Source organism: Prinia subflava, chromosome 2 (genome assembly GCF_021018805.1).
Source record: "Prinia subflava isolate CZ2003 ecotype Zambia chromosome 2, Cam_Psub_1.2, whole genome shotgun sequence".
Lineage (NCBI taxonomy): Eukaryota > Metazoa > Chordata > Aves > Passeriformes > Cisticolidae > Prinia > Prinia subflava.
In genome coordinates this window covers 40,815,770-40,833,600 of record NC_086248.1, presented here as the reverse complement: position 1 = coordinate 40,833,600, position 17,831 = coordinate 40,815,770, and the positions used below count along the sequence as shown (strand labels likewise).

Below are 17,831 nucleotides of genomic sequence, written 5' to 3'. Positions count from 1 at the left end.
TTCATAAAATTCGGCATGTGGGGAGCAGCTGGCTGATCTTTCCTCCTTTAATTCTTTGCTGTTTTTTCCCCTAATGCTGAATGCATTGCAGACTGTGGCCTTTCAGTGTACGCGTGCCCCCTTTGATATCTATTATTTTGGTGGATAAAGGTGATAATGTGTTATTTTCTGTAGGGTTAACGTGCCAGCACGTGAGCCAGGCAGTGGACGTGCACCATGTGAAGAGAGCGGTGGCTCAGAGCGTGTGGTCAGTCTGTGCGGAGTGCCTGAAGGAGCGGCGCATGAGCGATGGCGAGCCCGTGGCGCCCTCAGACATCTGGCTGTGTCTCAAATGTGGCTTTCAGGTAAGCATCTGGGCTCAGCTGGCAGAGGTGGAGTTTCTAAAGGATACCACTGTTGTGGATCCTTGTCTGTTTGGCATTTCATTACCTCCAGAGGAACAGTATGATGTAAGTGCTTAGTTGGGAGAGCCCCTGCTTCAGCTTCCTTGCGAAGTGGGATGCGACCTTACGTTCCTGTCTCGGTTTTGGCAGTGTTTAGGGTTAGCTTTATGTGTCCCAGTGCGGTGTGGCATCACGATTAGTGAGTGACGGTCCTGCCTTTTCTCTGTTCTTGCCTGCATCCTCTTGCCACTTACAGAGCATTGGCTTTGGGAACTATGTGGCTGCAAAATGTGTCTGTTCAGCTGGCTCCTCTGGCAGAAGTTCCCATAAACAGGAATTAATGAAAAACCAAACATGCTGAATGAGCTTGTGCTGTGGGCACTCAATTGCTAGATTTGACTGGAACCAGGGAGAAAGGACTCTGCTGGAGTGAGAATGCTGCTCCTGTGGCAACTAGCCGTTAGATTAAATAAGTTACAATGTCAAATCATGGCCTCAGAGTTAAAAATGGCAGGTCCTGACCCCAAGGGCTTTCACAGATTTCTGCCCTGGGAGTGAAGTAAAGAAAAAATTTTGCTTGGTACAGCAGAATTCAGTTTATGGGCAGTGTCAGGCTTGGTTCAGCCAAGTTGCCTAAACAAAGCATTTCACAATTTTCTTGGAATTTCAGTAGATTTTAATATAGAAGCCACTTCCTACCATTATAATATGAACAGATTTGGTTTTGCAAAGAAACATGCTATTCACAGGGTTCAGAAGATAGTTAACTAGATCTGAGGAGAATACATACCTTGTTTGAAAAATTTCTGCTAAGGAGGGCTTTTAAAAGGAGTTAATTCCATGTGCTTTCTCGTCTTCATGCTGTTAACAGCTTCTAAAACTCATGCCTATTCAGAGACCAGTCCTGAATCTAAGTCTCACTCTGTTCATACTTGACCAATTGCAAATGCTTTCTGTTGAAATTGTTGTATATAAATGGTGTGTTCTAAGCAGTTTTTTAGTAAAAACACTTTATGTACTTTTTTCATTTGCTGTCTACAATGCATATGATGTTCTTGAGCAGTGAGGGTTACCTGTGCTGTCCTCTTCCTTGATATTCTGTGGACCAAATATGCTACTCAGTTGTTCCATTCACAATTACTAGAGCATTCTTGCTTTTGTGAACGATATAATTTTTTTGTCTGTTGATATTTATTCAATACTTATCCAAAAGCTGGAATTATTTCTATTCAGATAGAACAAGCTTAATAAATCTCTATATTTTAAAGTGATTTTTCCAAGTAGAAAAGATGAGAAAGTTAAATCCTCTCAATTCTTCTGAATGCTAAATAAGTAGGGCAGAATAGCTTCTCATCTAATTTTGAAAAGTGAAGGCTTTGTAGTTTATTTACTACTAATATATTTTTTCCTTCTTCCCTTTTCCCCTCGCCCTGGGTTGATGTGTCCATTTTTAGGGCTGTAGTAAGAATTCAGAAGGCCAGCATTCTCTGAAACACTTCCAAACCGCGCGCACAGAACCTCATTGCATCGTTATCAACCTCAGCACGTGGATCATATGGTAAGAATCAGTGTGCAGGTGTTTGTCTGTGCCTGTACATAAGGACTTCACTCAAAGCAGTGTCTTCTCATGGTAAAGAATGATTCTGACAGATAAAATTAATGCTTTCCATAAAGGAAAGGTAGGCTTTCTGGAGGCAATACGTGTTTTCTCCTTTGAATTCTCTGAAATGATTTAAATCTCTAAAGACCACAGTGAATTGGGACTGATCTATAGAAGAACATATATAAGGTGAAGAAATTCAATTCTATTCCATTTTTAGTATGAAAAATTGAAGCTAAGAGCTTAAGTAATTTGTGTAAGGTTGTTTGGGAGGTTTGCTAGAGCTGGAATGTGTATGCAGATAGCCCTGAATTTCAGTTTGTTTCTTCTTTTGTTTAGGTGTTATCAATGTGATGAAGAGCTGTCAACACATTGCAACAAAAAGGTTCTGGCTCAGATAGTTGACTTCCTTCAAAAACATGGTGCCAGGGCTGAACCAAGTAAGTTTGCACCAATAGTTTTATGTGGAGACACCTGTAATGTATTGTCTCTAAAAATAAGCATTTCAGATTTTGAGTCATGTTAAAAATGCAAATGAAAAATTATGTACAATGTGACCATAATGTAATTTATAATTGTAAAGCTACTTGGGGAAGTAATGCCTGTCAAAACACAATGTCACTTTTTTTCTGCAGTGTGATTATATTTTAAAAATATTTTGGGCACTGTAGGACAGTTTTTCCAAATTTTGTCTTTAAAAAAGAAAGTTTACCATAGGGGAGTTGTTACCTTAAATAAGATAAGGCCATATAAATTAATAAATTAATAATAAATTAGTGCATAAAATATATCGACGCGTACACTATACATTCACTATAAATGAATTTAATTTTCTTGGTGTGGATGTGTCACAGCTTAAATTTTTCTGGTTTAAACTTGTTCTCTGCAGTTAGCTAGATTTGTTTAAGTGGATTTTCTAGTATTCTGTTGTTGGATGTCATGTCCGTTTTTATGGTTTGGTTTTAATTGATAGAATAGTCATCTGTATTAAAAGAAGATAGTATTAAATTATTTTCTTATATCAGGAGCATATTATACCTTCTCAATATATGTGATGGTTGATAGAACTCTGTATGTGTGGCCCTCAGCTGTGTACTTGTGATAATGTTGATGTTATTCATCCCTGCTGTAACACGCTTGGCAGCATTTCCGGCTTGTGACTTAGACGTGCATTGAATTCCACCTTTGCTTCTCAAAACCCAGCTTGAGTAAACTTCTAAAACAATTGGTTTCATTTTTTAGCAGTGATAATCAACCAGTCAGAAGTAAGAAAGGAGAGTGGCTGCCTTACAGAATTACACTAAGTATTCTAGCTGCATGTGCATAAATCCTACCGATTTTAAGAGATGTTACATATTTTCTAAGGGAAAAAATTAAGGGCTGCTTAAAAGAATGTTTTGGTCTATATTGTATATTACTATATAATATACAACTATAGCTTGTATATTAAATTATTCAATTTTAATAAATTGATATATTGCTACCTTCTGCATCGCTTTTTTCTTGGAGCAGTGAAGATACAGCATGTGATTTCACTTCTGTTCACAGCTTTAGTTTTGAATTTATGTGTAATAAATGGGTGTTACGGCTTTCTTGCAGATGAAAATGCTGTCGTGGTTTTTTTCAGTTAATGTAATGAAAAGAATTTTATTCCATTATTGTACTGCTGGATAAGACTTTCTGAGTGATACAGCTTTGTGCCTCATGGTTTAGATTCTTAATTTGTAAAACTTCAAAACATCTAAAGCTTTCAGATTAAGAAGTTAAGAAGTTTTCTGTGAGATGTCTTAAATTAAGCAACTGAAATTCCAAACTAACTCAGGAAAAGTAAGCATATTTATAGCAGAGCAGGGTGGCATATGTTTCTGCTGTATATGCATTTGTGTTTAATTTTGATACTCTCTTTTGAAAGTGCTTGCATTTCGTGTAAATGTTTGCTGACACAACTGAAAACTTTGCTGTAACTGGAACCAAAATGGTATTTTTTTTTTTTGTTTAGGGCTTAGACATAGCCTTGCAGGGTGCCTGCCTTGGCAGTGAGAGGTCTGAGCGTGCCAGGGTGGCTCCTGCAGGGCAGTCGTGCCTCCTGCTCCCTTCTGGGAAAGGGTTGAGGCTCAAGTGCAGCCCTGGATTCATGCATAAAGTGTGTGTGTGTACTTCCAGTGGGGTTTTAAGGTGAAAGTCTCTGACCCTCTCCACTCTGTCTGTGTAGAGCAGTTTGCATTGTGTTCCTGAAAGCTCTGGAAACGTTGACCCAAAGAGGATTTGTTGGGTTTTCTGGAGTTTGCCTGGGTCTGTCTGTTACTTTGGGCCAGGCTCCTTGCTGGAAGAGGCTGGAAAACAGCCGTGTATTCATAAATGACTGGTGTGCATGACAGGGAACTCCCAGCCAGAATTGGCACTCTTGGTTCATTTTGATAAATGACAGACTTGGTACATCCCCTGCAGAAATATATCTAAGGGTTTTTTCCTTTCTTTAAATTAGACTGCCTTTAGGGATTCTGAAAAAATAAAATCTGAAATTGAGATATAATTCATGCTGTTGTCCAGAACACAAAAGGACATGATATATTACTGTGAAAAGTAACTCTGTTTTTGTTTTGGTCTAATTTTTTTAATGTAACATTTTATTCCATGGTCCATTGATATTTTCAGTGTAACTATCGTCCTTTGAATTATTAGTTGTTGTAGATTTTTAAAATTTATTTTCTATATTTACCCCTTAAAAACATAAGCTAATTTTAAAAAAAGAAAAATAACTTTTGAGAAACAAGTAGTGTAAAACTGACAATTAATTCATATTTCTCACTTAAAAATCAATCTTGTGCTTTTTTTCCCATTGCTTTTCCATTTCTTTCTAAAAAAGTAGTCAAAGTGAAGATAGTTCTCATAGCAGAATGTGGCACTGTAACAAGAATTCATCTTATGTCTGGATTTCTTTCTGTTGTAACAACTGGTTGGCATGGTGCATCATTAAAATTCAAACAGCATTGTGTAGAAGTTTCTGTAGAAATGCCGTATGAACATGGATTAAGTAGCAAATGAGGGCTGCTAGGAATTTTTTTTTTCAGTTCTCAAAAGTGCAGGATTCATTTAAAGAGAAAATGATCAGTTGAAACATGTGAGGGAGGGTTATATAGATTTCCTAATTAATGCATCTTGGAAAATAAACAAAAGCAAAATGCTTGTCATTAGGTACTAATGTGGTGGAATAGTGTGGCAGCAGGATCCCTGCTTTTCATTTGGCCTCTCATAAAGATTCAACTTCACTTCAGCTGTAAAAATGTGCAAATTACATTACTACTACATGACTGACTTTTGTAATTACATTAAGCGATTGAGATAAATCCCAGTGCTGGGTTCCCAAAAGAATGCTTGCAGCTGTGTGATTTTCACATCTGATCCTATGGTTTGTTGTACCCAGCAATGCCTGCTCTTTTCTTTTTTTCCCCCCCTTTTTTTTTCTAGAGGAGTCTGTTTGGTTAAGAGGTCATGTTGGGCACAAGCTGGAAGAAAAAAGCAAGATTGCTTTCTAGGGTGTACCACCCAGAAATTTGTTTTGTGGAGAAGGTTAGCAGGCCGTGATGATTTCCACAGAAAGGCAGGTGCAGTATTGTCCGTGTGGCACACTTGTGAGCTTCACATGGACATAATGCACATGTAGTACACAGGAACCATGCTGAGACATTGCAATCTGTGTGTCTGCTCATTTACTGGAGAAAACAAATTGTTTTGCAGTCTTAAAAGTGAATCCTACGCGTATTTTCCTTTACAAAAGCCAAATTATATGTTGGTGGAAACATAAGATTTCAGACTTTTTATAGAGCAGTTAATTAAATTGGTTTGTGTGGCAATAGAATGGGAAGGAAGAAGATATATTCTCGAATTCTGTAGTTAAATTTATTGTTGAGAGGGGCAAGCAGAGGAATGAGATTTTGCTAGTAAGTTCAGCTGCCCGGATTTGCCAATAAGTGGAAGTTAGAAGCTTGATTTTTGTTTTGATGGCTGTAACTGATGTATGAAAATAGAGAAAATAGTACAGTACATGTGAGAGTTGCAGACTTGTAAACAGAAAAACAGAAAAAACACGTAATGTGATGAATAACTTTGCAGATTCACATTCTGTGTGGGTATTAGTGATTGACAAAGGATCATATTGAAAAAAATTATATTCTTTATCAAGTGACTTCTACTACATGTTATTTGGAGTCATAGAAGACCATTCTATCTATTTAAAATTAACTAGCAAAATAAAACAGATTATGTTGATTCTCTGAATCTGAAATACACTTCGGCAAAAAGACATTTTTGTTACTGGTCAGACATTTTCTCTCATATTTGCTTACTTGCTAGTAACCTCCTTGCAAAGGAATGAAAACTGAATCATTGACAAAAATTTTTTTGGGGCATTCTGTCATTTTTAACCATGGATTCTTAGCTTTCCTCTCCACATACTTATTTACTTGTGAAGCATAACACAAGTCATCTGAGCATAGAGGATCAAAAGCAGTCCTTGAATAGGTTGCTCTTCCACACTGTGCAGATGTCTTTTCGATTTTATAATATTGTGGTAAGACTCAGAGAAATAAAATTGCAGTTTTTGTAATCTTTGATTTGGTAGGGTTGTAACACTGCTAACAGAGAAATCAGGCTTTTAAACTGTAAAGCTAGTGACCATTTCAGAAGAAAACTAGGCTGTTTTTCTAAAGGTTGGATTCTCATTGTTGTACAGTGTTGAAAAAAATCTAAATTTTTTAGCTAAAAAAGGAGTGCCAGACAATTCAGTAGCATTTCATAGTACAGGACGATGAGAACTTGGTAAAAGAAAAGCAGTCTATTAACCTTGCTTTTAATGTGAAGACCTTCAGCTGAATTACCAGAGTTGTATTCAATAAAAAAGGCTTGACCTTGGAATAAAAGTGCCTATTCCTGGAACCCTTATTTTTAATTAAAAAAATAGTTGCATTGAAAAAATGAGCAAAAGTGCTTACTCCCTTGGCTGAAAAAAAATTGATGTCATTTATCTTCTGGGTTGCATACCATCTGCACCCCCAGACACAGCTCAGTTTCAGCAAAGATGATACAGAACTCGATGTGCGCTGCAAATGTTTGAAATGCTGGCAAAACAAATTGATAGGGAACCCACAATAAATCTCCTTTTGCTAGGGGGTGTGTCGGCACCGTGTGTGCTCGTACACCTGGTGCAGTAAGTGGCTCTGCTTTGTGGAATAAGTGCTTGTCTATGCTAATGTTTGGGTTAGGAATCTCAGTCACTGCCCATGAGGCTGGTGCTGAGCAGCTGTGGGACAAAGCAGTGTTCTCTGTCTCCAGAGAGCTTGTGGGACAGGGCCACAGGTGAGCAGAGCAGGCACAAGAAAAGCTGAAGAAAAGAGCAGCAAGAAAAGGGTGCTTTGCAGGCAAGAGCTGTAGCAGAGGAGCATCTTCGGCTGCCCTTCTTCCCAGGGCTCTGGTGGGAAGGGGGCATTCCAGCATGGGGAGAGCAGAGTGGTGTTGGGAAGCTTTGCCAAGCGTGAGGCTGTGTCTATGTACAGAAGTAACTCTCCTCTGTCTGAGATTTGGAGGTGGATATCATGGTGGGACCAGAGCCGGGCACTGACCTGGTGCCTATGGAGAGGTGGTCAGCAGGGTGTGATGATCTGGCAATGGGTTTTGGCAGAGTGCTCAAGCAGAATAGCTCTGCAGCCAGATACACTTTGTCAAAAGAAGAGAAGGTTCTGGTGATCAAGGCACAGCTCAGGTGAGAGTTTTCCTTGTATGGCTGCATCAGAGGGGACACCTGCATCAAAGCACCAGAAAGAGTCTGACAGAGGGTCATGGTCTGAATGTGAATCCCAGGAATAGTGGGATACTCTGTCCCTTCTGTGGATGGACAGGCCTGCCTAGGGCTGATGTCAGCACTACCTGAGAAAGGCAGAGAGCTTAAGGGTCACCATGTCAATTCTCTAAAAGATTAGTTAACTAATGACAGAAATCTGTCTGAATTTAATTACTTCAGTGCTTTTCACCCAACTTGTTCACATTAATGTTAACAAGGTCCTTTATAACAAATATTACTGCATGTGGACGAATGACTTAGACTACTTTTATTCTGTTGTGCCACGAGCTGAAGGTCCTTGTGGGCAGCAGCAGATGACAGCCATTTTGATGGAATCCTTCAGCTGGGGTCCTTGTGTATATACTGGCTTAAAAGTCACTTTTCATACCCAAAGCACGCGGGTTAAATTACAGGATTACAATTTTGGGTCGGCAAGGGTTCATGAAACAGTTGTTCAGCAAATTCACTTTAAAAAATTACGTATTAGCTTTTTGATTAATAACATGCTTGTAGCCTTGGGTTAATCTTGCAGAAGGACCCTCCAGCCCCAATCTGTAGAAGTATTAGCTATCACAGTCATTACCAGCATGTTCTATTAAGACTGACCAACTCTTCACATGTCAAGTAAACATTCAGCTTCAGGCCTGTCTGTCATTTATCACTGAGCTGGGGACATTGAGCAGAACTAAATTAAAAACTGCTGTCCATCCTCTGGCTCTGTATATGTACTTAAAAATATCTGTGTGTTATAAGCAAGGCAGCAGGTAATGTTTGTAATGGCAAAACAACACTATTCTGTCAAGACTTTTTCACATATACAAAAACCAGTAAAATATCATGTGGATTGTGTTTTTAAAATTATTGAAAAATCAAGAGGCAGTAAAGAAAACCTTCTGAATGAAAGGAGGTTCCTAACTTTGATACCAACATCCAGGCATTTTTCTGATTTCCTGCTGCTTCTCCTTATCCCTATACTAATTATCCAGCTTTGTGGCAGTTGCATGTCTGGTTTGTGTTGTGTTTTGTAATTGCGTATTCATCCAGCTCTTATCACAAAGCTGGGTGCTTTGGCTTTGTTTTCCCTCCCTTAAATAATTTATATGTAAGGTTCAGCAAATGGAACCTTGCTACTTGTGTGAAGCTGCCATTTAACCATGAAGTGAAATGCTTTTATCGAGTTTGCCCTGCAGATATGGTCCGCTGTGGCAGTGCTGTCCATATTTGGTGGCTGTGCAAGGAGAGCCAGGTGGTGCTGCAAAGCATAGCACAGTGAAGCGTGGACAGATCTAGGTTTGACATTTGTCATCGTGTACTGCTAAAGGGAAGAGAAAAATCTGCTTTTCCATATGCTTATGCTTTAATTTTTGCCTGCAGTTTTGTCCAGATGGCCCTGTGAACATTGTTTACTTTAAGATGCTGTCCCAGATGTTTTTGAATGCCGATGGATAAATGCAACAACTGTGGTATACTAATACACAAATTATTTCCACAATTTTGGCTTTTTTTTCCATCTTTTTTTTTCTCTTTTTAACCATCTCTTTTCCCCAACACTACTCTGGATGGCCCACTTCTCTGAGGGGAAAACATCTCCAGTTATAATATTAAACTTCTGAGAGAGAGCAGTGCCTTTGAGTTGCAGATACTTGGAGCTCCCATTCCCATGCTGTGGTTGTTGGAGCTCTGTGAGTGGAGGAGCCTCAGACACTGTAGCATTCCCCTTCTCAGCATGCCAGTTAAAAGGTGTTGCTTCATGTAGCCCATAAAACAGTGACTGTTTCAGGGTATGAGCAGCTTGCTTGTTGTTATGTTCAAAACCACTTTGCTTTTTCCAGGAGAACTCTGTCTTTTACTTTGCCCTTGTACTGTCTTAATTTTCCAGCTGAGTGGAAACAAGAGTAATTTAGAGCTGTGTAAGCACTATTAACAAGAACATTTTAATATGTTTTTAAGCAGCAGAGCATCTCTAACTCTGTTTTGAAAAACTGTTACAGTTTGGAAGAATAGTTGTGCCTCGATGGCACTGTAGGGTGCAGGCAGACTGCGTCAGAAGCTTGTTGCCAGATACAATAGATATTTTAATGACTTTTTAATTTGATTATTATTTTTTTTTCTAAGCAAGATGGTATTTAGGAGTGTACATAAAAGAACCTTTTGGCATGAGAATTTCATTAACATAAATAGGTCTGTTAGTTATTTCTCAAGAACACTTTAATGAGACTTCAATGTGAAACTCATTAGAACAAATACATGAATTCATATGTCAAGACAGAGATTGTAGCATCACAGTTCTTGGCATCTATTAAGTCCATAACTCGTTTACATTGACATGCATTGTTAATCAATATTTAAGACACTGCAGATGTCAGTAATGTTCACATTTAGTCCTGCAACCATGACAATATGAAAGTTGCTAGTAGAATTCAAGGCTAAATATTGCTATCTCAAGTCTTTCCATTACCTCTAGGCTACAAGTTAATGACTGTCTAACTTTGCTGCCCCTCATCTATTTAAATAATAAGGCAAACAGGGAATTATGTGGATGTTATAGCATAGTTTTATCAATTTTTTGTTAGTTGAAATTAAAACACTAGCATTGTATGTATGTGGATTGGTAATTCCTCAGGCTGTGACAAAGGGAGGTGAGTTGAGGAGCAAATGTAGGAATAATGAGTCCAGCTGGGTTGTTGACAAGGCAGTTGGAACACTGTATTTGATAAAGACTTGCAGCATTCAGTGGTAACTTTGGGCTACCTCCTTTCAAATGCACCAAAAAGCAGCCTTTGGTGGTGTTTCTCACGTGTCTAATGAACATATATCTCAGCTGCCTATTGTTAATAAGCCAGCTAATTTTACTTTATTTATTGCTTATGTGATTGTGGCAGTTACAGTCTTATAGGACAGTATAATCATTATGGAAGGTTTTGTTGGATATATGTAGTTGTTGAGGGCATTTTTTTTACCCCCAGGGCTTTACCTGTTGATGCCTGTTTTTTTTGGGTTTTGGTGTTTTTAAGACTGCATACAGCAGCTTAGAGCATTATCAAGGTATCTTCCACATATGTTAAAATTAATAAACATGGAAGGACTTCATTGATTAAACTAGGCAGTTATGTGGTCATATTAATCTATAATTTAATTATAGGTTCATCAAAAATCATACGCCTTCGTGAAGAAAACAGTGAAACAAGTGAAATACTGAAAGGAAAAAGCTCTGGTAATGGTGCATCAGTTCCAGTTAAAGGAATAAATAATTTAGGAAATACCTGCTTTTTTAATGCTGTCATGCAGGTAAGATGAAAAGATCATACTACTTTCTCTTAATAGATTTCAGAAATACTAAATCTGTATAATCTACGGGCTTCTGAAAAGGTTTTGAGTATTACGAGTCTTCATTCCGTTATCTGAAGGTCCTTTTCAAATTCTTTTTACTCCTTGCTATCCAAGGAGTGTTTCCTGTTATAATAAAAAAGAATTCCTGTATCAGTAGCATTTTGCACAGTAATGAAACAAGTGAAAATGCCAAGTTTTACACACTGCATACGTGTGTGGGTTGTACTGCAGCATATGGTTTTGTTTGAAGTTCAGCATGATCAGTCATGACTAATGCAGGGTATCTACCATACTGGTGATATGAATGGTGGTACTGTGTGCATAATGTGTCTGCACTGTTCATTGGGATGATTTTAAACCCCTACAATGCATGCAGTTATAAAATTAGTTTTATCGATTATGGAGTTTTTTCTGACTAGAATAAGAGGAATGAGCTATACTAATACACATCTGTTGATGTTTAATGTACAACCAATCCAACATCCTCAAAAAAAGCAGCAGCCATAGTGGTTTTATATTGCACCATGCTGTTGCTTGTCAGCTGAGCAGAGACATCTGTATGTCTGCAGACAGGAGTGAACAAGTGACAGAAAACTGCTACAAAGGTGTTCTGCACTGGCACACCTCACCTTGTGTTTATGATGTTGATTACAAAACTCATCAAACAGATAGTAAAACTGCAAAGTGTTATCTGTCCATACTTAGGGCATCGTAGAAACCTAAGGGATCTGTGGTCAGAGTAGACCAAAAATAAAGAAACAAAGCTGAGACATGTTGAGTTGGCTTCTCTCCTAAATTCAGAGGTAGTACTTTTCATTGTGCCAAAGCCTTTGTGCTTCATGGGGCATGATGAAAGGGACTGAGGAGTTTAAAAGAGGCAAATAGTTTCTGATAATAATGTCCTCATCCTAAAAAAAAATTTTGTTGGTCAACATAAATAACAAAGTTATTGTTAGTGAACTGTTTTGAATTACAGAAAAAAAAATAAATACAATTTTAAAAACATTCAGAGCAGTGATTTTTTTAGTGCTCTTTCTAGTGGTCGGATCTAAACCTCAGTTACATGTTGTGAAGTATATCTGGTTTGGTCTGCCCCTGAATCTAGAATATATAACTAAAGAAACTGTGTAATTGAACGATCAGCTTGTTTTTCATGTTGTTTTTTTTTCTTTAAGAACTTGGCACAGACTCACGTACTGAATGAACTGATGTATGAGATAAAGGAGAAAGGAACAAAGTTAAAAATCTGTCATACTTCAGATTCTCAACTGGTAAGTATGCACCGAGAAATGCAAATTTGGGAAAACATTGGAAGAAGCTGAAGGACAGAAAATCACTTCTCCATTAGAGGCACACTGTTACTCTCCCATTTCTTTTGCATTTTAATTGTTCAGTGGGTTTACATTACCTGTGGATAGATTTCTTTTACAAAAATCATTACTCAGCCCTGGAGAAGGAGGAAGAATTTCTTGCTTTCACATTTCATGATATTGAAGTATCAAATAATGCCTTACCTTAAGCAAGAGCAGGTGGTTTATTTTTATTTGCCATTTAATTTCTTCTCTATGAATATATGATACAGGAAATAGTCTGTTTGGCTCTAGAAAGTGTCTGTGAAATATTTTATTCCCGTCCATCCCAGCCCTTCATTGAAGGCTTGTGAAGTTTATTACATGCTTCACAGGCCAGGGGATTAAAATGAGAGAAGAGAAATTTCAGTGAGGAATAAATTTCTTGTCCTCAAGCTCATTGCAGGCATATGGGAAAGTGACTCCTGTGGCTATTAGTGAAAGAATATTCTGCTGTTCCAGTCATGACTTAGAGACTTGGGGTTTTATTATATATTGTTGGCAATTAAGGTAATACCCCTTCCCCTCTGCTAGCTGAAGCAGTTTACAGAGGGTTTTTTCTTAGATTTTTCCTTTTTTTCCTGGTGTTTGCTGTGAGCTTTCTGGTGGCAGTGAGGGTAGAAGAACGGCATTCTGTTTCAGATACCTCTGAAATGATGATGATTTCACTGGGTTGCTGTAGGTGATGTTCATGGCTTCTCCAGGCGAGAACAGTGTGAAGTTCACTGCATTGCTGTCTTCGTTTCCTCCAGTGGCAGTTCTGAGCAGCAACATGTTTCATGTTATCTTGAGCCACAGCAGAGGTCTGGAGCTTGCTTTTGCCTGAAGGCTTAGCAAGCCAGTGAGGTGTTGCCTTATGCTTGATGTGTAACTTGCACAGCCATAAGGTTGAAAGTTTTATTTTTTTGTTTCATGACAATGCTTACAATGTAAATAAGATCTTTGGAACAAAGACTGTGTTTTCTGGTCATTGTATGCCAGTGCAGAATAAGAAGGCTGCAGTAGCCTAATTATTAGTAGTGTAGAAACGTGCAGCTTCTTGCTTGGTAAGGAACCTTTTCCCACCTTTTGATGGTGCATATAAAGCAAATACTTTATGTTTGTGTGTATGCATAGCACTTACATTTTGTGTGGATCTGCTTTCTGGATGAGGCACCCTCTCCAAGTGGTTATCTGGCACTTGTAATCTGTTCCTGAGGTCAGGTCAGCTAGTAGGGAGCACTGTGGGCACATACAAACTTTGGAGCACGTTAGGGAGAGCTGGTGGTCTGTGGTCATTGTGACACGTGGTGTGTAAGCAGTTGTCCTGGTTTAGGGCAAATTTGGAAGGAAACTTTCAAAGGGATCCCTCTAGAAAGCAGATTCAAGCAGCCCCTCCCCCAAGTGGTTCCGGAAAAGATTTCCTTGGAATAAAGTGAAAAATCCTGTTTATTTAACAAGCAAAGTATTCACAAGCATAAAAAGTGAATAATATTAAACAATGAAACCTCTCACTGTTCTGAAGAGATGGCAAATTCAGGAAGTCCTTGTCATGGGGTGTAGCTTGGCTCGTTCAGTCTCTTATCAATCCCTCCGGTGCTGGAATGCAGCATCCTAGGCCCCAGTGGGCCACAGGTGTGAGCTCCTGGTGTTTTTCTGGGTTTTGAGTCTGGAGCAGGCTGATCAGTTCCAAGAAAAAGAAAAGCCACAGTCTGGGGGACTTCTCTGCCTCAGCTAGCTAAAAACTAGCTAAAACCAAAGGAGAGTTCTCGCTGTCCATGCTGCACACAACACACTCCGTGAGAAGGAATTGGAGGAAGAAAGTGCAGTTTCCGAAAACAAACTCTGAGCTTCTCTCTAATTTTGCTCTTGGAACCAATTTCACAGAATCAAGTTCACAGGTGCAGAACTTGATATCCAGCATAAGCAGAACAGAGACTGGGGATACAAGCATCATAAAGTCCCCCTAGGTGGGGACAGTCCAGCAGTGCAGGACTGTCTTCTGCTTTAAATTTGGCTTGATTGTCTGCTGGCTGGGTCCTCCCAGACCCCGAACCTGCTGGCTGGGGTGAGCGTCATACCCAGAGGGGCTGTGCAGGATGCAGCCTGTGCCTGTCTCCCAGTGCCACGGTGGATGTGTGGGATCTGCCATCAGCTCTTGCTGGGAACCACTGCTGGTGCCTTCACAGCACCTGGTTTGTGGAGGAACAGGGTGTGTTTCTGTGGCTGTCAGATGTGTGGAAATTCCAGTGTGTGGCTCACAGGTCAGAGAAGGTGGATGCCCTGTTGCTAAGGCTGGGTAACAGAGAGCCACTGGGCACTGTCTTACACTGGCCCACAGAGGTGGTCACCGGGGTTGTCTCTCCAGATGAATTTCGGTGCGTGTCGGGGTAAGAGTAAAGCAGGCAATACAAAGGTTGCCTGTTTTTGTGAGAACCAGACTGGCTTGTTGACATGCCTGTTTCCAAAGCTGTTGGTTACCCCCAAGAATTGTTTGGTTTTGCAACTGTTACTCCTTAAATAATAAGCCTGCTCTTAAATTATTTCAGTCAAATAGGTGATATAAACATTTAAAAAACCCACCCTGAAACACTCTTAAGACTGAAAGTTATGTTGCTATTTATCATGTATCTAGTAACTTGAAAGCTTTGTGTCATTACTTTTGAAATCTGATGTGTAATCTACCTTTGTTTTTGAAGGATCCTTTGGTGGTAAACCTGTCCAGCCCGGGACCTTTGACTTCAGCAATGTTCTTGTTCCTTCACAGCATGAGGGAGGCTGGAAAAGGTCCTCTGTCTCCCAAAGTGCTGTTCAGCCAGCTTTGTCAAAAGTATGTATTGTGCCCTCAAGCTCATCTTTCACTTATATTTTAATTTTAGCTTCCAGTGGCATGTTTCTAAGTGTGCAGTGTCTGTTTTCCTTTCTAAATAAGCTGTTAGATTTTTACCAGGCAGTCCAGAAAACAGCTTCTTCATGTTTTAAAGCTGAAGAACTCCTTGCTGCACACCAGGGTTGTACCTGCTCTTCTTGTAGTGAGTGGCCCAGTTCATAACCACGGGCATTCAATGGGCTTTGAACTGAGTGTGAAGGGGCAGAAGAGGGCATGGTAAAACTGAAGAAAATAGGACTACATTCCAGGTTTTGTTGTTTCTTAGCATAAAGCTATGCTAACACTATGAAGTGTATGTAGGTATTTTGTAAAAAAGAACAAGATTTTAAATGGGTGAGCTCTGCTATGATGTCTAACCTTGGCATCAATTCAAAATTAAAAAGGGTCTAACAAGTAAAGACTTGAAGCAGTACTGAAATGGCATATGGCTCCAGATTGCAAAAAGCTTACAAGCCCTAAAGAAACTCCTGTTTCTTGGTGTGGAAAGTGTTTACAGTGGTGCTTTGTAGGTACTTTCAATTATGATGCAAACAATCTTGCTTTTTAAAACACCTGTAGAAGACCTACTTAAAAGTTGATACAAATATTTAAATAATGACTTACTAGTAACAGAATCTGTAGAAGCAGAGTAACTGGAGGATGGTATATATGAATCTCATATTTAAAGAATAATAATGTTGCATGCTAATTTATTTGCTACTGTATTATTGCATGAAACTTTCAATATTCTGCAGCACAAGAGTTAGGAGGAAAGTCGCAGCCTCTTACCATGAAGTTCCAGGACAACCTTACTGAGCAGGAATGGATTTAAAATATGGTAGAAAGAAACAAAAGCTTTTAGAATAGAGCAGGGACAATTTAATTCTGTAAAGAAGTAAGTAATTGCCTTTTCTTTTTCCTCAAAATTTAGCTTCAGAAATTTAGTTGGGTTTTTTTCTATTGTATGTCCTTTTGATTCTTTTGAACTGTAATAGGGAATGTGTGTAAAGTTACCTTACAGCATTTTTGAGTCAAACAGCGGTGTTCTTTATTTAGCATTATCAACCTAGAAGAAAAATACATAGGGAAGAAAACGATATTGTTTTCTCACTCCTTCTTGTGTTTTGAGGCTGTCTCAAAAAATGTGAATGTAAGAATTAAATTTGGCTGAGAAATGGAAAGAAAGTTATTAAATAACAATAGTAGTTTTTTCCCAGTGAGTATTAAGGATTGAAGGGGAAAAAATGATGTAAAACATATTTTGAAGCCCACCTTAGTAAATTCACTGTGAAATAATCACAATGCAGTGCACTTCAGATGGCATGGTATTTTTAGAAGTGACAGATATTATGTGTCTGCTCTGTGTGTGTTTGAGTAGTCGTCAAGAGATGTCACTATTAAATCTCAGCTATCTAGTTCTTTTGTTGTTGTCTTTTGAGCATTAAGATGTGCATACACTTTAACTAGCTGCTAAAATTGAAGCATTTTAATGTGGTCAGCAGAGTTCTGCTGTTTAGACATATCTGCCAGCTCCTGCCATTTCTCGCCTTCATTCCTACTTCTTACTTTTGTTATCTTTGCTGAGCACCACTTGGATACAAATCCTTTACCTTACAAATCAACAGTGTCAGCCACATCCTGTTAGTGAGAAGTTAGATGTTCAGCGGCAGTAAGGGGCTGGACAGAAGGTTTTGGTCGTTGGATTGTTTTCTCATTGTTGGTGACAGAAGCAAGAAAGGGAGGATTTCGGAAAATGCAGCAGTGTGCAGTGGTAAAAGTAGAAGAATGGGAAGTCTTCATCTTTGCAAACTGAATACATTTACTATTTATTACCTTTAACAGTATGAGTGCAGTGTTCTGTCATGCCATTTTTACAAAGCCTTTTTGTTTCTTTGTTTTAAAGTTGGCTTTCTATTTTTCATCAGAGTTGAAATGCAAGAGAGAGCAGGGCAAGATAGCAGGAGTTTCAGTGAGGAAGAAGTCTGTGTTACTGCAACGTTCTCTGTAAAACTGCTTCATGCTGCCAAGAGGTCATGTTAATGAAGTAATCCTAGGGGCAGGCACTAGTTGTGGTCTTCATATTGCATTGACATGAACTCTTTTTATTCAACAAGCAAAGTTCAAACAAGTTTCCTAAAGAGATGACAGGATGAATGTGTGAAAGGAGGAACTACACTGACACAACTACCGAGGAGAAGGACATGGAGGAAGGCATTACTATTCTGATAGTAATGTTCTGTGTTTATATATATTACATAAAAGCTGGTTTACTCCAGTTGCAGCCTCTTTTTTGTTTTGTTCTTAATTAATTCTTTCCCCATCCCAGATCTTGCTGTCTCAGTGCAAATATACAGTGTATCACCATACCTTTCTTCAGTAACATTTATGAATGAGATTGTACAGATAGTATAGGATAGAAAAGGATGCAGACACTGCCTTGTTCAGGTGCAGCTCTGGCATGTCCCTGAGGGGGATCCCAAAACCT

The 17,831-nt window shown here is 38.9% G+C and overlaps 1 protein-coding gene across 3 annotated transcripts in view; it reads left to right on the top strand.

Moving 5' to 3' along the window:
• The window catches only part of USP45 (ubiquitin specific peptidase 45), a 49,534-nt gene that overhangs the window by 10,234 nt on the left and 21,469 nt on the right, over positions 1-17,831 (top strand). For all 3 annotated transcript variants that reach the window (XM_063389699.1, XM_063389698.1, XM_063389701.1), the window contains exons 3-8: positions 175-344; positions 1,838-1,941; positions 2,323-2,423; positions 10,962-11,107; positions 12,325-12,420; positions 15,177-15,307. In XM_063389699.1, the coding sequence (XP_063245769.1) occupies positions 175-344; positions 1,838-1,941; positions 2,323-2,423; positions 10,962-11,107; positions 12,325-12,420; positions 15,177-15,307 (748 nt within the window). The remainder of the gene's footprint in view (positions 1-174; positions 345-1,837; positions 1,942-2,322; positions 2,424-10,961; positions 11,108-12,324; positions 12,421-15,176; positions 15,308-17,831) is intronic.